Source organism: Palaemon carinicauda, chromosome 14 (genome assembly GCF_036898095.1).
Source record: "Palaemon carinicauda isolate YSFRI2023 chromosome 14, ASM3689809v2, whole genome shotgun sequence".
Classification (NCBI taxonomy): domain Eukaryota; kingdom Metazoa; phylum Arthropoda; class Malacostraca; order Decapoda; family Palaemonidae; genus Palaemon; species Palaemon carinicauda.
This window is the reverse complement of record NC_090738.1, coordinates 11884655-11911063: the sequence shown is the minus strand read 5'-3', so window position 1 is coordinate 11911063 and position 26409 is coordinate 11884655. Positions and strand designations below refer to the sequence as shown.

Here is a 26409-nt window from a genome sequence, read left to right as displayed (position 1 = left end):
GCTTTTCGGCCGCCCCCGGCCCACGCGGGTGCGCGCGGCGCGCGGCTATTTTCCAGTAACTCCCGCGTGGGCGGGGGTTCGCGCTCGCGATATTCCAGCCTCGCGTTGCGCTAACGCGCACGACCCTGTGCATGGGCCCGATTCACGAGCCCCAACACGACCGCCGCCAGGCGGATTCTTCCTTGTCTCGCCTCCCCCCTCAGTAAGCGCAGACCAGCGCGCTCGCCAGAGGGGGGGGGGGGGGGCGCTCCCCAGATAGATCAAGGATTCTTCTTTTGCAGCCCAGAAGGCGAACCCCTCGTTTGTGTACTCCTCCTAGGGATCCATCGGTCCCCTTCCCTCCAGAGGGAGTGTCTGCCAGCGCCGCTGTCAGTCGACAGCCGTGGTTTGATACCCTTCTCAGAGCTCTTGTACCGGACTATGAAGCCTGCCGCCTCTGACTCGGGTCGCGAACCAGTGGCAGTTTCCCTCCCCCCTGAAGAGGAAGAGAGGAGTTTCTCCCGTGGATCTTCCTCCGAGACCTATGCCATCTCCTCGCAGATCCTTAGGCAAGGTTTCTACTCCTCCTCAGACCTTTTCGCCTTCCCCTGCGGAGGAGGAATACCCCTCCTCAGGGGAGTTGGTCGGGAGAGGGATGTCCTCCCCATCGCACCAATGGAGGAAGTTCGTCCTCTTCCCGAGAGGTCCCCTCGTCTTGAGGTGGAGAAGGACCTACCAACCTTCGCTTTTGGAGTCCTGTATCCCTCCCAGGAGGGAATCTAAGGACTCTTAAGACTATTCCTAAATCATCGACCAGGATCAGACAGGAGCAACCTAGGCCGGTCGAGGATATTCACGCGTCCCCCCAGGAAGACCCCTTGGGGTCAGGAGACTTCGCTGCGAGTCCATCAGGAGGCGACCGCCAAGAATCGGAACATGCATTCTGGCAAGTTCTGTCTCTCATGGAGGAGTCTCAACGGGGATCCCAGATCCTGAGGTCCCTCCTCGTGATGGGCAGGACACAGTCCCTGGATGGTATCTTTGGCTCTCATAGGGCCCTCCAGGGCCAGTGCAGCTTTGCCCTGGTCTCGGGGGATGAAGAGTGCCAGAGAGAAGATCGAAGGACAACTTGCGGAGCTTGTCTCCTCAAGCAGGTCGAGTGCCGGGTATAAGCTCCTCCCTCCTCCTCGAGTCCGTCAGAGGAGATATTTTGAGATCCTTGAGGAGCCTTCTTTGAGTCTTCCCCTGCACCATTCCATGGAAGCCCTCACTTGGGGAGTCTCTCTGGAGGAGACTCTCTAACCGACACTGAGATCCATAGTCATGAGAAGGTGATTAAGTGTGCCATGCAGGGCCGCTTCATGGCTAGACTTCTGGCTGGGGTCTCTGGGCATTCTGGTGCGGTCCGAGGATCTGTCCAAGGAAAGCACCAGAAAGCTCTGGAGACCTTCCTCCCTCTCGGGCCACTCGGACCATCGAGTTCCTGTCCCACCAGGTTACCAGCTTGTGGGCCAACACATCCTCAAGCGTCGGGACGCAGTGGCGGAGAGGTTTCATCAGAAGGTCCCCAGCGCCGAGGCTAGTAGGGCTCAGACACACTTCTGTCCTCAGCAAGAGTCTGTTCGAGCCTAAGGACGTGGAGCGTACTGCTGAGAGATGGAGGCAGTCCAATCAGGATTCCCTCATCCATAGAGCCCTGACATCAATGCCCTACAAGCCTCCGGCAGTACAGCAGCCCCGCCCTGTCAAGGACACGAAGAAGACAGCCGTTACAGCGAAGCCCAAGGTGTCTAAGCCCTTTCCTGCCAAGGGCAGAAGGGGCAAGAAGTCCTCCAGGGGGAACAAGAACCCTAGAGGTACCCGGCCGAGGCCGGAAACGCTAGGGGTGGCAATCCCCCTGCATGTCCACCAGTGGGGGGATGCCTTCAGAGTTGCGCAGCAAGGTGGCAGCAACTCGGGGCGGATGCCTGGACGATCTCTGTGATCTCTCAAGGGTATCGCGTCCCGTTCACCGGCATCGTGTCGCTGAGCTCTCTTGCCATGGGGTCGGCAAAAGGGCAGGCCCTTCGGGCCGAAGTCCGGACCCATGTTGGAGAAGAACGCGCTCCAAGAGGTCGTGGATGGGTCTCCAGGCTTCTACAGTTGACTCTTTCTTGTGAAAAAGGCGTCTGGAGGCTGGAGACCAGTCATCGATCTCTCGACACTGAACAGGTGTGTCAAGCAGACTCAGTTCAGCATGGAGATGGCAGACACGGTCAGACTTGCAGTGAGACCCGCGGGATTTCATGTGCACTCTGGATCTGAGGGACGCGTACTTCCAGATCCCAATCCATCCGTCTTCAAGGAAGTACCTAAGATTTTGCCTAGATCACAAGATCTACCAGTTCAAGGTGTTGTGTTTCTGTCTCTCCACAGCACCTCAGGTGTTCACCAGTGTCTTCACCGTCATCTCTTCATGGGCACACAGGACCGGCATCCGTCTCCTTCGGTACCTGGACGACTGGCTGGTCCTGGCAGACTCGGAGGTTCCCTTCTCCACCAACGAGACAAGCTCCTCGAGGTTTGCCGGGATCTGGGGATCATGGTAAACCTCGAGAAGTCTTCTCTGCAGCCCTCTCAGAGGCTGGTTTATCTAGGTATGATCATAGACACCAATCTCCACAAAGCCTTCCCATCAGACGAAAGGATTTCAAGGCTGAGGAAGGTCGCGAGACCCCTTTCTCACTCGAGAACTCCCAGCCCAATCGTGGCTTCGTCTCCTTGGTCACCTTCCTCTCTAACCCGCCTCGTTCCCAGCAGTCGCCTCAGGATGAGATCCCTTCAGTGGCGGCTGAAGTCCCGATGGAGTCAAGGTCTCGACTCCCCGGACATCCTGATCCCAAGGGGATCGGCGGAACGGTCGGATCTGGAGTGGTGGGTGGCGGAAGAGAATCTACGAAAGGGAGTGGATCTTCTCGTCTCCCCCCCCAGATTGATGTTGTTTTCGGATGCGTCAAACAAGGGTGGGGGGGCCCACGTGCTGAACCATAGGGCCCTCCGGCCTGTGGTCAGAATCAGAAAAGTACCTTCACATAAACCTGCTGGGAGATGAAGGCCGTCTTTCTAGGCCTTCAAAAGGTTCTATCAAGTCCTGGCGGGTCACTCGGTAGTGGTGATGAGCGACAACACCACGGTACTGGCTTACCTCAAACAAGCAGGGAGGTACCTTTTCGGAACTACTATCCCATCTTGCAGTAGAGATCCTGAGATGGTCCCGAGGTCCACTCGATATCACTTACAGCTCGCTTCATTCCAGGCAAGAGGAATGTGCTCGCCGACAGTCTGAGCCGAACGACGCAGATACAGTGAGCCCTCGTTTATCACGGTAGATAGGTTCCAGACCCGACCGCGATAGGTGAAAATCCGCTAAGTAGTGACACCATATTTACGTATTTATTTAACATGTATATTCAGACTTTTAAAACCTTCCCTTGTACGTAGTACTGTTAACAAACTACCCTTTAATGTACAGAACACTTAATGCATGTACTACAGTATCCTAAACTAAAACAGGCACAAATATTAAAGGCGATTTTATATCATGGCTTTCCTAAACGCCAAAAAGTACAATAAAAAATGGCAACCAATGTTTTTGTTTACGTTTATCTCTGATCATAATGAAGAAACAAAACGCATTTAGTGTACACATCTGTGTATAGGTTAGTTTTTGCATCGATTATATTGATTATACAGTATGTTGATTTTGTTATTACCAATGTTTTACTTAATTTTTCTTAGGACTTCCAAATGAAATATTTTTCTTTAATGACGCCGGCCTGAAACGACGGCGTCATAAAGTACGCTCAGTAACAACCACGCTCAGTAAACAACCACGCTCAGTAAACAACCACGCTCAGTAAACAACCACGCTCAGTAAACAAAGAAGGCATTTAACGTGCATGATGAAAGTGATAAATAATGATATTACAGTAAAAGCTTTTAGAAAATATGTTATTACAAAATATTATTTACTGTATACATAAAATCGATACAGTACATACTGTACGTAGCAAAGCAGGAAAACAATTTACGAGAGAGAGAGAGAGAGAGAGATAGAGAGAGAGAGAGAGAGAGAGATTGTTTTACGTACGTAAATTTAAATTTTAAACAAAAAAAATATGATAGGTTACAACATGTATACTCTTCAGACTTTTAAAACCTTCCCTTTAACTTAATGCATACAGTACTAAACTAAAACAGGCACAAATATTAAAATGTTAAATATAAAAGTAAAAAATAAAGATTGTTACTGTACTCACCACGAAAGAAGTTGAAGAAAAACTTGGAATGATGATGGCGATGAATTTGCTTGCACAGCAGAAATGATGATGATGAAGCTGATGATGTCTTCTACTGTGCAGCCAATGATAGTATTTTACGTCTTCAGACAGAGGTGTCTTTTCCTGGGACACCTCTTCAACTTCTTCCTGGGAAACTTCTTCAATTTTCTTCCGAAGGCGTACTAGCAGGAGGAACTGGCTCTTTTTTTGCGAGGCTGGAAGAACATTGTGATCGGAAGTTGCTGCCGCTGCTTCTTTTTTCGCTCTAAGAGCATCCTTTAGGGAGTCATGTCTTCATCGATTTTGTTGCAGAATTGCATAGAACGAACCCTATCCTCGTCCCACTCTTGCAACATTTCTTTCACCTCCTTTATATGGTTGCAGACCTTGGCAAGCCGTTCTAATGTTAAGCCCGTTTCTTCGACATTTTCTTGGGTCTCTTCCTGTGTTTCGCTCTCTTCTTCACTGGCAGATTTCGTCAGGTCTTCTAGGTCTGCGTCAGTTAGCGGCTGGGAATGGCAGTCCAACAACTCGTCGACGTCTTCAGTCGTCATTTCGCCAAACCCGTCACCTCCAATTATCGCAGCCAACTGCACAGATTTGCGTATTGCAGAGTGTTGGATTTCAGACGGAGTAAATCCCTCATCGTCGTAAACAATCTGGGGCCACAACTTCTTCCAGCTCGCATTAACGGTTGCAGGTTTCATTTCCTGCAGTGCCTTCTGAATGTTCTGCAGGCACGTGGCTATAGTGCACTGCCGCCTTACGCCTTCAAATTAAAATCTTCATCTTCATCTTCTTGGGCAGCATCCACACACGCAACGAGGTGCGCCAAGGTATTCTTCGTGTAGAAGGCCTTGAACGCCCTGATAACCCCCTGGTCCATCGGTTGAATTAATGACGTGGTGTTGGGTGGCAGGAACTCAACCTGAACGCCCTCACGCGACAGGTTAGTTGCATGTCCACCAGCGTTATCCATAAGGAGAAGGATCTTGAATGGCAAGCCCTTCTCTAAGAGATATTGACTGACTTGCGGGATGAAACACTGGTGGAACCAGTTGGAGGTCAGCATCTTCGTAATCCATGTACACGGGAAGGAGATTCTTATTCTTATTTTTCGACTTGTAAATAAGCCCCGGCTTTAGCAAAAATCCAGCAGCATTGCCACACATCACGAGGGTAACGCGATCCTTGAATGCTTTAAAGCCAGAGGCTTTGGCTTCTTCTTTGAACAGGAAAGTTCGCGACGGCATTCTCTTCCAAAACAAGCCGGTCTCATCCATATTAAACACTTGTTCCGGCTTGTATCCACCTTCGGCGATAATATTCTTGAACGTCTGGTTCACGTAAGTTTCAGCAGTGGCAGTGTCAGCGGAAGCAGCCTCGCCATGCAGGGAAACGCTTTTCAGGGCGAAGCGTTTCTGAAACTTCGCGAACCATCCTTTGCTGGCGGAAAAACGTTGTTTCTGACGCTTGGAATCAGTGGATGTCCCTGGTTGAGGTTCATCTACATAATCATCTTCTTCAGCATGGTCGCCATCGTCGTCTTGAGGTTCCTTTGCCGCAAAATTCTCATACAAGCTCAAAGCCTTGGTTCGGATGGTGTTCGTATCCAAGGCTATGTTCTTCTTCCGGCAATCGGCAATCCACACTGCTAAAGCACCTTCCATGCGTACGATCGTTTTATTACGCGTGGTAACGACTCGCTTCGCTGATCTGCTAAAGGTGATGGTAGCCGTCTTTCTAATGTTCGCCTCGTCCTTCTTGATATAACGAACGGTGGATTCGTTGACTCCAAAATGGCGGGCTGCGGCCGCGTAACTTCTACCGTCTTTTAACATATCGAGAAGCGTCACCTTCTTAGCAATCGTCATCATCTTTCGGTGGCGTTTAGGCTCGCTACCAGCCTTAGTAGAAGCAGAACGCTTGGGAGGCATTGTACAGTAGGGTTTAACAGAAAGTTCAACAAAAAGTTCAACTTAAAACAGTCACGCACAGCACAGATTAAAGTTCACAATAACTTAACAACATCTACACAGCGATACGGCGGGAGACAAAGTGACCGCGAAAAGATGCTGGAAGTTGGAGATGCGGGCAAAACACCAATCACAGGCTAGATTACAAAACTTGGGTTCTGATTCGTCATCTATCAGCGCTTGAACCAATCACAATCCGTCTTATATGCTACGTAGGTTACCAATTCAAAGTACAAGGTACCCTACGTATACAGTAATAGTAATAATAATAATAATAATAAATAATGATAATAATAATAATAATAATGATAATAATAATAATAATATTAATAACAATAATAATTTTAATAACAACAACAATAATAATAATAATAATAATACATGTAATAATAATACAGCTTTACGTACGCTATTTTGCGCTTGTTTTGTTGTAGGATATGTCTCTCTCTCTCTCTCTCTCTCTCTCTCTCTCTCTCTCTCTCTCTCTCTCTCTCTCTCTCTCTCTCTCTCTCTCTCTCTCGTACGCTTATTCGAGATGTGATTTTTGCAACAAAGAATATTATTGGATGCAGTACTATATACGTATACATACAAAAGATTCATGGAAAAGATGCACATCCATTACATTTGTAGTACAGTAGTAGCCATCAGCAGCCTTACACCCATTCTAATATGGTATGACTGCATCTGATTTGCGTTTCATGTTCGATTTAATTTTACTACGTACTGTATACAGTACTGAATTATCGTATGATCACATTCTCTTTTCATGTTTTATTTCTTTCTGTACTGAATTATATGTCATATGTAATGCAATGAACAATCAGTAAGAGCAGATATTACTAATTACAGTATTAATGGAATTACAGGTAACGAAATATCGTATTTGGGGTCTTCAGATATCGCGGTATTTTCAAAATTTCCGGAAAATCCGCGATATGTATATATATATGGGTTATGAAAAAAACCTGTGAAGTGGTGAATCTGCGATGGTCGAACCGCGAAGTAGCGAGGGCTCACTGTAGTGAGTACCGAGTGGTCTTTGGATCCTCTGATAGCCAACAAAGTCTTGACTTTGTGGGGTTCCCCGACTGTGGATCTGTTCGCTACGGCGTTGAACACCAAGCTTCCGCAACACCAAGCTTCCGCTGTACTGCTCCCCAGTCCCGGACCCCAAGGCTCTCTGGCAGGATGCCTTCCAACAACGGTGGGATAATGTCAACCTGTACGCCTTTCCCCCGTTTTGTCTGATGAGGAGGGTCCTCAACAAGACCAGAATATCGGTCAACCTCTCGATGACTTTGATAGCTCCGCTGTGGCATCACGCGGAGTGGTTTCCAGACCTTCTGCTGCTCCTCACGGAGATCCCGAGGGAACTCCCTCCACGTCGCGAGCTACTCAAACAACCACACTCCAACATCTTCCACAAAGCCGTAGCTTCGCTTCGACTTCACGCCTGGAGACTATCCAGCATCTCCTCAAAGAGAGAGGCTTTTCGCAACAAGTTGCGGAAAGGATGTTTGGTCACCTGCGCCGGTCATCCGCAGGAGTCTACCAGGCGAAGTGGCGAGTTTTCTGTGGTTGGTGTCGTGGAAGGGGTATCTCTCCCCTCGATGCCACTCTACCAGTAATAGCGGAGTTCCTTGTATATCTGCGGGAAGAATTGCGCCTTTCAGTCTCGGCAGTGAAAGGCTATCGCTCAGCCTTAAGTCTTGCCTTCAGGCTCAAAGGAATGGACATTTCCTCCTCGCTGGAACTGTCCCTGCTCATACGAAGTTATGAACTTACCTGCCCTCAGTCTGAAGTGAGACCTCCTCCTTGGAACGTGGTTCGAGTCCTCAGGTCTCTTAAGAGGCCTCCCTACGAACCATTACGCCAGGCTTCGGATCGCCACCTTACCTGGAAGACGGTGTTCCTGCTAGCTTTGGCCTCGGCCAAGCGAGTTGGCGAGCTACATGGTCTCTCATACGACGTCGCCCATTCAAGGGGATGGGGGGAGGTGACGTTCAGCTTCGTCCCTGAGTTTGTTGCCAAGACACAGAACCCGGGAGTGCAGGACCCTAGGTTCGACTCTTTCCAGGTCTCGAGTCTTCGTTCTGTAACAAATGACCCAGATCATCTCCTACTGTGCCCAGTTAGGAGTCTGAGGTTGTATCTGAAGAGAACAGCTGCAGTCCGGCCCCAGGTGCGAGCCTTGTTTGTTAGCACCGGGCCGACGAAGAAGAGGGTCACCAAGAACACCATCTCGGCCTGGATCCGTAAGGTAATCCACCTGTCCTTGAGTTCTGACCCTCCCCCATCACGACGCCCTAGGGACCATGATGTCAGGGGCGTAGCTGCGTCCCTGACCTTCAAGAAGAACTTTTCTGTGACGCAGGTCCTGCAAGCCGGGGTCTGGAGGCGTCAGACTACCTTCACGGCCCACTACCTGCAAGACGTGACCCACAGGAGGCTCGATACGTTTTCTATCGGCCCTGTGGTGGCTGCACAACAGCTGGTCTAACGTCAGGCTCCTGATTGGACAAGTAGCAGAGGGTTGAGGGCATTGTTACCCGGTTTTAGTCTGTGTGAATGAAAAGATCTGCCTGGCCCTTTTCTTTTCTTCATCCTCTCCTCCCTTGGAGAAAAACAGCATCCTGGTTCTTTGCACAGCTGACCTCGAACCTCTGCAGGTAAGCCATGCTTCCTTGTGTTCCTAGTATTAGCTTATAATACTGTCATGTCCCCATACCCTGACGAGGTGGTATTGGGTTGTCCTAGCCTAGATTTCCTTATTAAGGACTCCAGGTCAACTTCCTAGGACGTGTCACTGCTCACCTTCACACACAGCTTACGTAGGCCGCAGCAGTCTCTGACTGCCTGCAAGGTGCAGGGTCCCCGATCCTGGAGTTGCTTTATGAACTAAGGGTTGGGGACCCCGGGCAAGCCAAAGCCAGTATGGCAGGGGACTTACCTCCCTTCCTAAGGGTTGAGTCACCCCATGTAAATAGCGTGGTTTGTATTCAGTTAAGGAACAAATGACAAATTCGTAGATAATTTGTATTTTTCCTAACAATACAAACCTAGCTATTTACAGTTAAGTGCCCGCCAACCTTGTCCCCCAAGATAAGTCCCACCTCTAAGTAAAGTGGCCGAATCACCGGTGTGTTTGAGGGTGGAGGGGTAGCAAGCTGCTAACACCCCCCCCCCCCCCCCCCCCCGCTAACTAGCGGTGGGGTAGGAAACCCTTGTTAAAAGTTTATGGCTCGTCATCGGCTGCGCCGAAGTAATTACCCCATGTAAATAGCTAGGTTTGTATCATTAGGAAAAATACAAATTATCTACGAATTTGTCATTTTTTCACTTAAATTTTTATCTAACAATACCTTTATACTTATTTTTAGGCAATGAATACCGTAATTTCTTGCTCGATTTCAAGTTTTACTTTCTTTGTGTAAAAATACTGTAAATTGGTTACTTAAATTTATACACATTAAACAGTTTTATCCTTGGAATTTTGATGAATATTATACCTTGTGTAACCTAACCCAGTTGCTAAAACGGATCAAAAGAGTATTGTACTGTATAATTATTAGAATGTCAAATTTCAGATATCCTATAAGGCATTACTGCTTGCAGTCTTATGGCACCACACTAAAGATGGCACGAAAGAATATGTATAACCCTTTGGCCCCTAACAGCTGCATTTCAATCCTTGATCTGATATCTGTAAACAATGTTCCCCATGTTACCTCAAGTGAGACTCGAGTAGTAGATTAGATTATAGTACAATGTACTTTTTTTTCTATTTTTTATTTCAGCCATCTTTTGTAATCTCTTCCAATCAAAGTTCTCAGGATCCCAAACTTTACTTTTCCACAGTTTTCATTCCCGCAGAAAAACAAATATTTTGGGAGAGTTTTATTAGTCTACTAATATGATGATAACTGATGATTTACCTTTTTTTTACATTTTTCCTTGTAAAATTTTCACTTTCACTGGAGGAAAAATTATTTTAGTCATATAAGTCAAAATTTGTCTCAATGTTCTCAAAATTACTCCACGCTGTTAAATCTAGGTTCCAAATTCTGTAAACAAAGTTTCTCAGATTTCTCCTTTCGAATTTATACTGACTTTTTATTTTGTATTCTAAAGTTTATTTTTATTTAACAGAGTTGAAAATAATGATGCCCCCAGTATAATTCCAAGTAAAGGAGTTACAGCACGATGGCCTCCTGCAAATACCTCTGCTCAAAGAGAAGATACCTCACTTAATCAAAATAGAGGTAAGATTTTTCATTGTTTTCTCAGTATCATTTGTAAGTATTGCTGCTAAATTTTTTTTTTTCTTACCTTATCTGGAGTTGTCAGATGCCTTCCGTTCACTTTGCAAGAATTTTTTAGGCATTGTTGTATGTTAAACACAGTCTCTCTTCTGAGGCATCTTACCTTTCAGTTGCATTATTCTCTCCCTTGTAACTTGGTGTCCAACTTCATCATAGTTCTGTTCAAATGCTTACTGTTCATTTAATCATGTCTTTTATATCAACCCCTGAGAGTTTAGAAATGACACAAGTTTTCTGAAGCTCCATTTAGTCATAAAATTAATTCTTGTCATTTTGAATTGTTATAAATGGTTTGCAGACTGCTTAAAGCTTGCTCGTATTAAGAAGAATTTCATGTGATGTGTATAAATATGATAACTGTATAACCCCTTTGGTACCAGGCACCGGTCCCCGCTCAGTAGCTCTATACAAAAATTGTAATTAGGATATATATTGTTTTAACCCGTAATTCTGTGTTTAATTTGTATACAGGTATTTGCCTTTTTATTTTGTTACTGCTAAATACTTATGTAATAATTCCACAATAGATAGCTTTCAAAATATATAAAAAGCAACTAGTCAATAAAATAATTCCCTTTATAAGAAAAAGTTAAAAAATAATTATTTCCTTTGACATAAAATATCTTCAATAATTCATAATTATAAGATATATGATAAACAAACTTGTCTGCTGATGAGAGAGAGAGAGAGAGAGAGAGAGATAGATTTGATTGATTGATTTTTAGTTCATAAGTCATAAAATTTGTTTGTTCGTCTGTGATTCCTCCTTGCATGTGATTGTGACTATGAATTGGATCATTCCGGTTTAAGGTATTTCAAGGGCTTCGAAATAGACTGTGCATGTAAGAATGTGATGAATATTGCATAGAATGTCAATAAATGGAAATTATCACAGTAGGCTAACTTTTACTTGAGAAAACAATGAACAATACTAATATGAAATATATAAAACATGAAGATATTATTTTGTAGAAATGATAGTTGAGGAAAAGAATAAAATAAGAAAAAGATAAATCTCGTCTTCTGCCAACACTGCATTACTGGTAAGTTTTCGTCTTGTGGGTGGGACTAATAGTTGAAGACAGGGAGATTTTCTCTATGATTTGAACAGTGACAACATAGAAAAACAGTAAAATAGATCTTTCATAATCATGAATAAGGACTGGAATCGCAAGTATTTTGGTTGGTGATGAGGTTGAAGGTGAATACCGGTAGTCGTCGAATTACTTACGACGGAGATAGGGACCAACTCATGTGATGTGTATAAATATTAGAACTGTATAACCTCCTTTAGTACCAGGCACCGGTCCTTGTAGATTTATCAAGATGCGCCATGATTCGGTAATCATCTAAGTCATATTTTATGAATATTTTCTTACTGTATATCATTATTTCATTTTCTTGTTTAGTAGGATATCATATGATCTATTAAAGCATTTTTGTATTCTATTTTTCAATTTTGGAAGAATTTTAAATATCAAGAATTACTTAAAATTTTGTTTACCTTTGGTTATGGTCAGCTGATAAGAAGGTCTCGCTACCGTATCGAAAAATTGCGCCCATACAAGTGGCATATTTTTTTATATAATTTCTTAATTTATTCGAAATATCTTCATGATGAATATTACATCAGTACCAATATGTTACAGGATATCACAGTTTTCATACAGTTTGTTTATAGCTTTATCATTAGTTATCATGTGAATACGTTGTCACTCTTTCTCTATAGAAGTGTGTGTGTATGTGACAGTGTGTACGCCGGCCGCACTGGTAGTTCATTTTTAAAGCTTCATACAGTATTTAATATTTTATTCATTATTAAGCCTTCATATTTCATCTGTCATTATAAGCATGTTAGTATTCTAATTTTTAATTTCTTGAGTATTTCAATAATCAATTACTTTCGATAGGCATCAGTTGTTGTCAAGGTCATGCTACCATATTGTGATTATGCGCGCATACAGTACGAATAATACGGAGTTGTTTATATAATCTTCATAACTTATTCGAGATCTCTTCATAATGAATATTACACCAGCACCAATATATTATAATGTATCACAGTTTCCATTCAGTTTGTTTATATCCACATTATTATTCGTTTTATGAACACGTTCTCTCTCTCTCTCTCTCTCTCTCTCTCTCTCTCTCTCTCTCTCTCTCTCTCTCTCTCTCTCTCTCTCTCTCTCTCTCTCTCTCTCTCTCTCTCTCTCTCTCTCTCTCTCTTTTTTTTTATCATTACTCGATGATACGATAATGGGATTAATGAGATTACTCGGTAATTCACTGAAAGGAAATCATTCGACGTCAAAGGACATGTGATGTGAACTCGACAAAGAATAACTTGCAACTTATGTAAAATCCTTTTTTTCCTTGCAAGAAATGAAAGAAAATACTAACTTACCAAGCAAAAATATTTCATCTTTATAATGTTAAATAAAATATTTGTCCTATTAGTGTACTTTTTTTAGATTAATATTGATCTGCTATCAGAGATGAAATACAAACTAAGCATAGAGTCAACTTTACGCTAATTAGTACTCATAACAACCAATGCAGACCCACAAAATGCTTTGTATCATTACTTGATATTTCGATAATGGGAATACTATTACTAATCGTTAGCCCTTGGTAAGGAAATCACACTGTTGGCCGCTCGCTTTCTGCCGGTAATATGACGTCACTAGACATTTGGTATGAACTCGATACATATTAAAACTTTTCTTAATGTTTTTTTTTTTACCGAAAATGGATACTGTATATTAACAATAAAAGAAAATACTAACATGACAAGATAAAACAGTTCAATTTTATACAAGAAAATAGATTATTTCCAAGGAAAATTTTTTCCTATTAGTGTACTATTTCAGACATACTTGTGACATCATTACAGTAAAAAAAAGTCGTCGAACAGTCATAAGTCGTATATGTCGTAAGTTGACGACTACCCGCACACTAGAATAGACCTTATATAATCATGAATAAGGATTAGAATCGCAAGTATTTTGGTTGGTGTTAGGACGACACGTCTCCCAATTGGTGGTTCATAGAAATAAGTTAGCATAATGTGGCCCAGTCTATCTTAAGGAAACTATGTCCTTTAACTCTTCCCTGTATTGAGTGTTGTTTGCCTATCTAATGTTCTGTGGTGGACTTCTATTTTGAATTGTGGGACAAAAGTTGAGTCAATAAAATTCTTTATCCTCGATTTGAATATTATTCTCTGGCAAGGATATTATTAGCAACTGTGGACAATGTAAAAGAGTTTTCATAATACTGACCATATACCTTCCCAAATGGGGACCTTCAACTTGTGTATCATTTCGCTTTTCTAAATAGGGCTGCAATTAGCCTTGTGATCTAATTAATAAAAAAAGCAGGCATAACGAGTGACAGAGATAATGATAGTCTTCTCTGTACCATTAGCTCTTCAATCTTTAGTTCATAGAAATTATCCTTTTCATTTTGACAGGGAGACACAATGTTATTTGGGAGTAAATGGTATGCATTCTACAAAATATTAACTTCTTTTAAGGAAATTTTGTAATGAACTCAGTAAAAAATTATCTTACTTGAATGCACCCTGACACTGAGTAAAAGACCCAATTGTCATTTAAATTATTTTTTTTCTAAACTGGAGGGAAATCAAAATGTCTGCAAGTACTAATAGTTCTACTTACAGCAGGGTCCCAAATTATACGAGAATTTGGTCAATCGGTGGCCCCGCATAAATGGAAAATCGCAAATTTCGAAACACATACATATATCAAGGCACTTCCCCCAATTTTGGGGGGTAGCCGACATCAAACAAATGAAACAGAAAAGGGGACCTCTCCTCTCTACGTTCCTCCCAGCCTGACAAGGGACTCAACCGAATAATTCCATTAGGGCTACAGCAAACAGCAACTTGCCTATTCAAAAGTGTTTACTACTCATTTTCAATACTTTATATGCACTATAATGTATTTTTTCTAATATTAAATTTTTCTTATAAAAAATCAAACATTTGAAATGTTTTGAAGTTTAAATAAATTGAAAAAGGTTAAAACTACAACCAGGATGGGTGTAAATACCGTATATTTCCCCTTGTAACACGACCTAAAATTAGGACAAATTTTAATAAGTTCAAGTCATATCCATTGTGTAAGACAACTGGTGAATAGCAAAACCGTATAGACTAGCTTTGGTTGAATCATTGAAAATCCAAAATTGATAAAATAAAGACAATTTTATATAATGCGTTTCCTAATCACGCCAAACAGCACAATGAAAAACGGAAAACATTTTGTTTATGTTCATCTCTGATCATGACGAACAAACGAACACATTTATATATTTGCTTGGGTTATTTACCAAGTATTAATTATGAGATGATTTGGTTATTACTAATGTTGCGTTACTTGATTTTTCCTAGAATTTCAAAATAAATGAATGCAATTTATACAATGTTTTTCCTAAACACGTCACCTAAAATGGAAATCTTCCGTTTGTTTACTGTACTCTCCATTGTGGATCATAATGAACAACTGAACCCATTAACCACAAATGATCAAGGTGATAACTAATAATATTAAGGGCTTTTTGTAAATATGTTATTACAAATAGTTTACTTACCGTATCTATATAAATTCCTACATGCATAGCAAAACAGGAAATCCATTTTGTTTGCGTTTAATCAACTATAGCAAACTGCCGCTAATGACAATATGATAATTTACGATAATTCTAAACTGTTACAAAGGATGATTGTCCATTACATACTCCAAAATACCTTTCCTAACTTCAGTTTGTAAAGTCATTGAACAAATGGGTTACTTCTGTAACATTCGATGTGGCAGATGGTGCGAGATTAAAGAAAGTAAGGATAAGTAGAGTCATGATTGACTTTTAATATAACAAATGTTGTGAAGGAACAAAGAAATGAATGAGAGAGAGAGAGAGAGAGAGAGAGAGAGAGAGAGAGAGAGAGAGAGAGAGAGATAGAGAGAGAGAGGGGGGGGGGGGTACCATACTAGTCAACATATTTCATCATAATATTGAAACAAGTTTAAACCCCAATCTTTATATAAGTCCCAAGAAGATACTCTTCATTCTATACTTTGTATTGTTCCATTTATATCAGGAATGAAGATTATTAGGAAACGCATTATATAAAATTGTCTTTATTTTATCAATTTTGGATTTTCAATGATTCAACCAAAGCTAGTCTATACAGTGATGGTTTTGCTATTCACCAGTTGTCTTACACAATGGATATGACTTGAACTTATTAAAATTTGTCCTAATTTTAGGTCGTGTTACAAGGGGAAATATACGGTATTTACACCCATCCTGGTTGTAGTTTTAACCTTTTTCAATTTATTTAAACTTCAAAACATTTCAAATGTTTGATTTTTTATAAGAAAAATTTAATATTAGAAAAAATACATTATAGTGCATATAAAGTATTGAAAATGAGTAGTAAACACTTTTGAATAGGCAAGTTGCTGTTTGCTGTAGCCCTAATGGAATTATTCGGTTGGGTCCCTTGTCGTCAGGCTGGGAGGAACGTAGAGAGGAGAGGTCCCCTTTTCTGTTTCATTTATTTGATGTCGGCTACCCCCCAAAATTGGGGGAAGTGCCTTGGTATATGTATGTGTTTCGAAATTTGCAATTTTCCATTTATGCGGGGCCACCGATTGACCAAATTCTCGTATAATTTGGGACCCTGCTGTAAGTAGAACTATTAGTACTTGCAGACATTTTGATTTCCCTCCAGTTTAGAAAAAAAAATAATTTAAATGACAATTGGGTCTTTTACTCAGTGTCAGGGTGCATTCAAGTAAGATAATTTTTTACTGTCCACACAATAAAGTTTTATACCAGCTTTTATGTTATATTATTTTATGAGTTCATTACAAAATTTCCTTAAAAGAAGTTAATATTTTGTAGAATGCATACCATTTACTCCCAAATAACATTGTGTCTCCCTGTCAAAATGAAAAGGATAATTTCTATGAACTAAAGATTGAAGAGCTAATGGTACAGAGAAGACTATCATTATCTCTGTCACTCGTTATGCCTGCTTTTTTTATTAATTAGATCACAAGGCTAATTGCAGCCCTATTTAGAAAAGCGAAATGATACACAAGTTGAAGGTCCCCATTTGGGAAGGTATATGGTCAGTATTATGAAAACTCTTTTACATTGTCCACAGTTGCTAATAATATCCTTGCCAGAGAATAATATTCAAATCGAGGATAAGGAATTTTATTGACTCTTAACTTTTGTCCCACAATTCAAAATAGAAGTCCACCACAGAACATTAGATAGGCAAACAACACTCAATACAGGGTAGAGTTAAAGGACATAATTTCCTCAAGATAGACTGGGCCACATTATGCTAACTTATTTCTATGAACCTCCCTTGATATCCATATTGCTTCTTTTGTGGAAGCTCGGTTTATTGAGATATACCCCCCAAAATTTTCCATTTTCTTTCATTAGAGACATGCCTTTTGTAAAGTAATGATGCACTGTATAAAGCTTTTTATGCATGCAATCATCGTGCTTTACTAATGTTCAGAGTAATATAATATGAAAATAAAAGCTTTAGAACTTTTTCTATAATATCCTCAAAATAAATAGAAAGAATTTTTCAAAGGGAAAATATATGGAAACCCCATGCTTTTCTATTTTTTAGAGTAAAATACCTATTAGAAAAAAGCAAACCTTGGAAAATTATTCTATAACCAGAATGAAAAGAATAGACATGAAAAGTATGCAAATACCATATTTCAAATGTTATAAGATGCACCCTATATTTAGCTGAGTAATTTTTGGAAAAAAGAAATTGAGGATTTTACATCCTATCGTTGAAGCAATTCCTAATTGGCGATTCTACAGTGTGATTTTTCATTTGACACAGTAAATTTTATGTTTTGGGTATGTTGTGAAATGTGATAGGTAAAAATTAATTAGCTATTCACCTGTTAACCCAATTTTATTACATGCACAAAAAAACCACTAAAGCAGTCGTAGTTTCTACCATCGTAACAATATTTTCAAGTGTTTGTTTACATGAAAGCAGTGTTGCCAAATGCTCCTGATCAAATTTTGGTAGAGAAGTAAAATTCCATTAATTTTTCCCAAATTCCTTACAGGTAATTTGGTAACGATGCGCTCAACTTGCAGTGAGATGTTTTTTCAAGTTTCTATTCAGCAACAACTATCTGTATTATTTTGGAATCCATTCAACAAAGTCATTACCAAAATATTGCTTCATTACTAAATATCAACAAAATATGAGAAAATAGATAAATACTGCATAAACAACTGCTTGGATACCATTAGTTGGCTTGTCTGCATGTAGAGGGCATTGGTAAGTCATCAGCTGACCACCAAAACAAAAGCAAATATCTCCTTACCTTTATTTATGAAGAAAACTGCATTCAAAATAAATTTATTTATTACAAATGAATGATAAATGTAGGTTTATATTTTATGTCTGGTGAGTGAGAGTATATGTCATTACTGAAGTGTGTGAGGGTTGTCAAAGTCCCCTATACAAATTTATATTAGTTTAAGATTCAGGGTGATTTTTGGGTGCATTTTTCAGGAAAAAAAGTGCGTCTTATGACGGGAAATACGGTGTATCCAATAGGGAAAAATCTCATATGTAGCTACTGAGGGAGATCCGTCTTCTTGAAACGAAGGTTTTAAAAGTGATTTTATTTTTCCTAGTAATACAAACCTGCATCCTATCAAGTTAAACTTCCCACCTCTTAGTCTTGAGCCAAATCTCAAAAGTGAAGTCTTTGATAGGCGAGTGGATGGGGCTACTGTACGTTCATGCTCACCACCTGTCATTAACAATTTCAACAACCTATCCAAATTCCTTAAAGATATTGTTTCAAAGGGCTCAGATTTATATAGTTGGGAAAATTATAGATTACTTTTAATAAATTGTTGTATTTTCAGTCCATTATGATACACACCGTTTTCATCCATACACCAAAAATTTTATTTCCAAAACTTGAATCTTCAATTATTCTTTTCAGATAAAGTATCAACTTTGCCATCAATAGAAAACAGAACTCAAAATCAAGTTTCAACAACTGTGCCATCTACTGTTAAGCAGCAAACAGTGGATCCTATGCCACAACCACCACCTCAGTTTCAAGCTCCTTTGCAAGAAGTTCAACCACAGCAGCCTTCAAAACCCCAGCCTGTACAAGAGCCTTCACCTTCTCATCCTCAATCGGTATTTATGTCTTGTTTTTGTAGTACTCAGATTGTTCTTTATAAGGTAATGTTAAGAACTCTCTCCAGTTTTGTTTTTTCTCCTTTTTTCTCTGTAGTTAACTTTTATTCTTCCTAGCCATTTGATTCTTATATTCTGAAGCATAGTAAGTAGAAGCTCTGTATAAAAATGTGGCTGGTATTTTGTTACTACAATATATGAATTGGCTTTAGAATTTCTTATGCTTAGCAGATATTTTTCCCAAAGAGAGCCCTTCTTTATCAGTGGTGTCCATTATGATAAGTAAACAGGGTTGTTTAAAGAAATCGTGTCTGTTATGTTAAGAAAAGATGGTTGTTTAAAGGAAAGTAAGGATATTCATAGAATGACACCCTCCATAGTAGTAGTTTGTGTGAGAAATAAAATCATATGTTTAAAGGGGACAGAAAATCAAGCCAGTGATATCTTTAGTAGTTGGGTAGATAGTAAGATAATTATTCAAAGGTCATCACATTTGATTCTGTTATTTTTTTTCTTTATCTGTCCCTTGAATGTTACTAGATTCATCAGAATCTTTTAAAAGGTTTTACATCATTAGAAGTGAAACATGCTAAACTATAGGTCCATCCTAGTACAGGCTTTTATTTTTTATCTGTCATATTTTACTTTATGCTTTTCTCTGATTTGATGGTGTTTATTTTGGATTTGTTATTACTTATATAATAGATTACCGAATACAGTACTAAGCCAGTAATAGGGTATCAGCAATATTTTTCAGTTGCCGGTTACGTCTCAGCAATATTTTTCAGTTGCCGATTACGTCTCTTTGAGTATGGTTATGGCTTTGAGTATGATTTACCAAGTGCTTATATTACTAAAATATTGTATATGCTGTAGCTGATGAAACTAGGTAGTGTTTTTGTAAACTAGTGATTTTTGTATTTGGTGCTTTTGCTGTGCAGTAAGCTTTAAGTGATGTTTTGATACACATGCAGGTTCTTAACTGCAATAAATGACAAAAATTGTCAAGATATAATATGGCAGCATCTGCTTTTTTACCAATCGACTGTGCATTGCCTCCAAAGATATCTGTTAACTACAGTTATAAATTGTATAGATGGCTTGCCAGATAACTCATAATCAGTCATCAATTGCCACTATGGTAACTTTCCCAATAGATGAATAGCCATAAATAAACCAGAAAGAGCTGCCAGTTTGTTAAAACCCAACCAAGGGGGTAAATAGTAGGTAGTTATCTTGATTCATATAATTGATTGTGATAATATAAAAAAAATTAATTTGACCCATTGTCCTTGAAGGACGATCGGTTGGGTTGGAAAAACATGCAAGATACCTTAAAATAAGCTTGTAGGAGTTTAATTGGTAATCAAAAATTTTTAGAGTAAAGATTTTACTGTTAAAACAAACAGCTTCAGTGATAAGTGACTAAATGTGGAATAAGAAAGTTTGCAATTATTAATGGATTAAAGAATTACCTAGCATCATTTAATTATAAAAGGAATTTCAAATGCCATGTCAACTGTTGAACCAGTATCCTTGTTGAAGCCAAGTGGTCATCTCATACTTCAGTCTTTAGTTAAACAAGTTAGTATGCCATACCTTTTTTTTTTCAAAGTCTGTTGTGGTCAGTGGAAAAGGTATACTGTATATGCAGTTCGTCTTTTTTTTTGGTCTGATATAAAACAGGATGCTTTCTATTTCTACCAGTAGGCCTACAGTTTTTCAGGGAAAGGAAGTTTTGCAGTAAATCATCTTCAGTCCTTGTTTCTGCAACCATTGTCCTCATTCCTTTTCAGAGAACAGCTATTCCTTGTGTAACTATACCATCCCTTAGTTTTGACGTTATGAGGAAATCATCCCTCAAATTATCTTCCCTTTTTTGTTGGTTGACTAAAATCTTGAAAAGAACTATCTAGTCAGGTTTACTGTTTGGATTTTGTGGACAGTATGAAAATTATACATTTCTGAAAACCATGTAGTATAAACAAAAAAAATCTAATTGCCCTGAGCCCATATGGCTGCCATCATGAATTTTACTAAATGGTTGCCATAAAAAATTGTTTCTGTCAATATCTGAGCTTCTAAATAATGTAAACTTTTGATTTAAGGCTTTTGATTTGACAGCTAAACTAATATTTAAAAGCCCAAGGAGTGCAATGCATAGTTGCAGCTGTGTTGAGACTATTTTTTTTTTTTACAGCAGTTCTTACCAATACTAATTTCATTAGACAAATGGGTCATTAGGGCATGCTAAACACTGACCAAAAGGCCATGTACATATAGTGGTCTGATTATTGAAGTAGGCCTATATTATGTTTGTTTAACAGTTTACTGTACTCTTTACATGTAAGTTAGTTGTTATTACATTATTTATTAATTTTTTGCTGTCCCTAAACATGAGTGACAAACCACAAGATAATGAAGAAGCTTCTCAAGGTTGGGAATCTATCAACTGTATGCAAGCAAGTCAACTGAGAAATGTGGCTGTTGGGTAAGGTCACCCCAATGTCATTTCATTTGACATATATCTCTTTATTAGAAGGTGGTCCACCTGGTATATGCTAGACCTAACCTAAAATGCACAGTTGACAGGAAGAGCTACATGTCATAGCAGCCCTTCCCACTCTTGTAAAAACATTTTATTGATGATGCCTGGATAGAATCAATAAGGTAAAACCTGAAATATACCCATTATGAGCGTGCCCTCTGTGCCCACATTTATTCATAGGTAGCTCTTTATGAAATGATATTCATATATAGCTCTTTATGAAGTGCCATTTGAGGAATTCTTCAAAGGACAACCCACAACTGAAAGAGGCCTGTCTGAAGGCAACAGAGAGAGTTGAAGATGCCTGTTTGGAGGGAAGCATTCAAATGTAAGGGGAGTCTGAGAAGCAGCAAATACCACCCTACTTGAGACCTTGACCACTGCTGATGTTCTCACAAAGAATAGGAGAAACAGAGAGCCAAGAATGCAATGTTCTAGGCAACAATGAATTACTTACATTGAGTAGAAGGAATACTGTTCTTTGTTGCTTCCACCAAAATTCAGGCTTGGAGTTTTATCTCCAAGCCATAAGCAGCAGAGCAAGCTCTGCTTTTCCTTTGACTGGACCTATTACAAGCAGCTTTGGTCCAGATACATCACAGATATTCATGATATGCGGACAAACTAAACCTGGGAAGAGCTGCTAGCTGGCAACATTGCAGTCTTAATGAATGACATTCTCTTTATATCCATCAGGGCACACCACATATAAAAGCATCTGAACAAGCTGAGGAAAATTGATTCTTGACTCGTCAGCATCTCTCACAGTGCCAGTACTAGACAGAGGTTCTTTATCATTACACAAGAACTCCCACTTGTTGCAAAAATGCTCGAGAGTCAGATTGACTTGGAACCTGACAAAACAAGAGAGAATCATAACCTTGGGCTAAGTCCTGTCAAGAAGAAGCATGGTGTTATAAAAATTGTCAAGGCAGTTATACTGAAACATGGAAACCATTTGCTGCTGAATGTGACAAGCTGCGTAATGTGATCACTCATGCTTACTTCCTGGATGACTATGTACTAACTATTTTAAATGCAGACGTAACTGTTCAAAAGCTGTATAAAGACTACGTGTCAGTGAATCAATGGAAATGTCAGCCTATGGGCACCAGTAAAAAAGAAGAACAACAAGTTGATGATCTCTGCAAACAAGAAAACCTCTGTAAAACTTAGAGACATAACTGGATCTAAAGGAGACTAAAGACTTGTGTGGCCGACTGACGGTCCCTGCCAGGTCCAGCAGAAACATAAACCAGAAAGAGGCCTAAGGGAACCGCGATTTCAATTGGACACCAAGATGGTACAATCCTGCCATGCCTGGACAAATTGAAGTTTGTTCCACCTCCTCAACAAGCTGGTAATGGCAGAAACTACACAAGAAGAATACTTACCAGAAAACGGGAACACCACCACACCAGATGTTCCAAGTCTCGAGAGAGCCTTAGTTGATGAAATAGGTCATCTGCAGAATGTGACCAAGAAACCAGCAACTGTAGATCTCAATGAATGCTTCAATCAGAATATGATGAAAACATCCATGTGTTGGACACATACAGAGATAATTCTCTGAAGAGTGCTACCAGGGATAAAACAAGGCCAGGAAGAGCACCAATAAGCAGTCAAAACTATGTTGCCCACTCTGGCTAGCTTTGTCTGAGCAGCCAACTCCCCCAGAGGCATGTACATCAAGACCATCTTTGAGCTGCAATGGCATCTCTTCTGCAAGCACATGGTAGAAAGGGACATACTACCCCCTACCTTTTGAGCTCTGATACAACATGTCCTGAGAGTCCATATCCAACCCAGATTATTATTATTATTATTATTAAATGTTAAGCTACAACCCTAGTTGGAAAAGCCGGATGCTATAAGCCCAGGGGTCCCAACAGAGAAAATAGCCCAGTGAGGAAAGGAAACAAGGAAAAATTAGTTGTTTTAAAGAATAGTAACATTAAAATAAATATTTCCAATATAAGCTATAAAAACTTTAACAAAACAAGAAGAGAAAGTATATAGAATAGTGTGCCCGAGTGTACCCTCAAGCAAGAGAACTCTAACCCAAGACAGTGGAAGACCATGGTACAGAGGCTATGGCACTACCCAAGACTAGAGAACAATGGTTTGATTTTGGAGTGTCCTTCTCCTAGAAGAGCTGCTTACCATAGTTACAGAGTCTCTTCTACCCTTATCAAGAGGAAAGTAGCCACTGAACAATTACAGTGCAGTAGTTAACCCCTTGGGTGAAGAAGAATTGCTTGGCAATCTCAGTGTTGTCAGGTGTATGAGGACAGAGGAGAATCTGTAAAGAATAGGCCAGACTTTTCGGTGTCTGTGTAGGCAAAGGGAAAGAACCGTAACCAGAGAGAAGGATCCAATATAGTACTGTCTGGCCAGTCAAAGGACCCCATAACACTCTAGCCATCATTGTTCTGCAGGATTCTCAATTGGATCTCTTGCAGAATGCCTACTACAAGGAGTCCTGTGGCCAGCTGAAGCCAACTATGACATGTTCTGTCTCAGCGGCTACATCAGGACTCTATCTCTGCATACAAACTCAATATTCGTTACACGTTTACCAACCTTTTGGCTGCTCTCGTCCATCAACAACTACTCTTACATTCCTGCCAATGCACAGAATGTCTACAAATGTTAAGGATGCTGAGGAACAAAAGTGTTATAAAGAAAACAGAACTTAAATATTTTTTACCCAACCACCACATCCCTCCCTTTTTTTTTACCATATTAGTGTAGTAAATGATTTTGTAAACATAGTCTTTTACCCAGCATATCCATATAACATTCAGTAATTCCTAAACGCAAATATTCATTGGAATAAAAAATAAAAAAAATCAATAATGTATTAGAAATCAATGACATCTGCATAACAAATTTTCATCACTTAGCATCAGATCACATATATCTAAACCAATATGTTGCCATTGTCTATCTGGTAAAGTAGTTGGGTTCAAAGGTTTTGGCCTATAATTATTACTCATTAGCAAACATATTTTAAAATTTGTCACAAACTTTTATACATCATTGTCAATACCAGGCCACCACACCTTTTGTCTTAGTCTACTCTTACATTTTACAATGCCATGGTGTCCCTCATGTCAAGTCAAGAATTTGTTTTCTCAAACCTTTAGATATTACTATTCCTTGTCCCAGTAATAGTAAACAACCAATAGTAGAAAATTCATCTTTCACATGCTTAAAATTAGGAAACTTATCCCAATTACCAGTTCTAATAGCTTTTTCTAACTAAACAATTCATCATCAACACCAGACCATTGTTCAATTTCCTTAGTAGTTACAGCTAAGGGTGTTGCATTCTTTGCAATGAAATAAACATATTCCTCTGTTAGGCTGTCTTTAGGAGTATCTATCTGGGAAAGGTAATCTAGACAGTGCATCAGCTAAATTAGTTTTTCCAGGTTTATACTTGACTTTGAGATCAAATGTTTGCAGTCTCGGGGCCCACCTTTCAATACGTAAAGGAGATTTTGACCTTGGAAAATAGATTACTTCAAGGGGTTTATCATCACTTGTCAATTTAAGATGAATACCCAAGATTATAACCTAAACCTCTCATAGGCCCAAATAACAGCAAGTACCTCTTTCTGTTTGTGAGTAATGGCATTCTACATCTGTTAATAGCCTCCTAGCATAAATTACAGATTTAAAATATCCATCACTTTGCTTTTGAGCTAATGTAGCTCTTAGTCCCACAGGGATAGTGTCTACGATCATGTGAGTACCTTTATGATACAGGATTAGATTCAGCAGAAGTAAGCCTCTTTTTATATTCAAGAAATGAATGTTCTTGTTCATTTCCCCACCTCAAATTACATTTTTTCTTGTTACCTTTCTTAAGGGCACCGTCCGCTATGTCCACCATTTTTTTTCTAACAATTCAAAATACACAATTTTTATATATGTTTTAGACATATATAATACGTTCATCATATAAAAGATTTCAAGTGATTTGGTGAAAAACTTTTTGATTTATTAGAAAAAAATAATGATTTTTATAAAAATTTAAGGTACATTTTTCTCCACTAATATGACACCAATTTTATTGAAAATCATACCATTAACACTTCTTTATAAATCGAATTATTCTGTGTGACAGATTTTTTATTTTCCTTTTTCTTTGTTTTAGTGATTTTTTTCTTGATTTTCTTCATATAGACATAAAATAATCATAAAAAAAGAGAAAAAGGAAAATGAAAATTCTGTTGCACAAAATTGTGGGATTTTTATTACTCTTTTCAATGATATCTTTCTCTCTAAAATCAAAATAAAGAATCTAAAGCAATCTGCCGAACCTCTGAGGGTCGGGGAAGCAGTGACAGGCCCGTAAAATAAATATAAAACACAAGCCGTAGCTAAAGGCTAAGGCTAATATAATAGTTAAGCGTATTGGTGATCTCCGGTGAAGCCGGAGGTCGATGGAAGGTCCTGAATAATTCAATTGTGAATAATAATTCAATTGTGAATAACAATGGATATTTGTGTGGATATGGCCGTGGCCTGAGACCGGAGTAAGGGCCACCGGAGGGTCGTATCTAAACAATATGAAGGCCGTCCCAGAGGGTTGTATTTAAACAATATATAACAATAGTTCCAAACTCATTGAGAATACCTCATGGCGGAGTAGAACTCAAGGCGGAGTGGAAAAATGTTCAGAACTACTCCCAAGCCGTAACGGGGAGAGGACGGAACTCGGGACCTATTAAATAACGCTAACTATTGAATAGTTACCATAAACTAAATAACTCGTAAGATATCATACACCCGTAGAGGGAGAGGTGGGGGAGGGAGAACTCGTTGAATGCACAAAGCGGAAAACGGGAAATCCACTCACCCACCCGAGGTTAAAAAAGAAAACAGCCACTCTCATCCAACAACAACAACTTACATTCCTGCTAATGCACAGAATGTCAACAAATGTTAAGGATATTGAGTAAGACAAGTTTTGTGAAGAAAACAGAACTTAAACATTTTTAACATCAAT

At 39.7% G+C, this 26409-nt stretch overlaps 1 protein-coding gene across 1 annotated transcript in view; it reads left to right on the top strand.

The window, feature by feature from the left end:
- LOC137652681 (drebrin-like protein) overlaps nucleotides 1-26409 on the top strand; it is a 97265-nt gene that overhangs the window by 12506 nt on the left and 58350 nt on the right. Inside the window, exons 2-3 of the mRNA XM_068386085.1 lie at nucleotides 10427-10539; nucleotides 18639-18841. Coding sequence (XP_068242186.1) covers nucleotides 10427-10539; nucleotides 18639-18841 — 316 coding nt within the window. The remainder of the gene's footprint in view (nucleotides 1-10426; nucleotides 10540-18638; nucleotides 18842-26409) is intronic.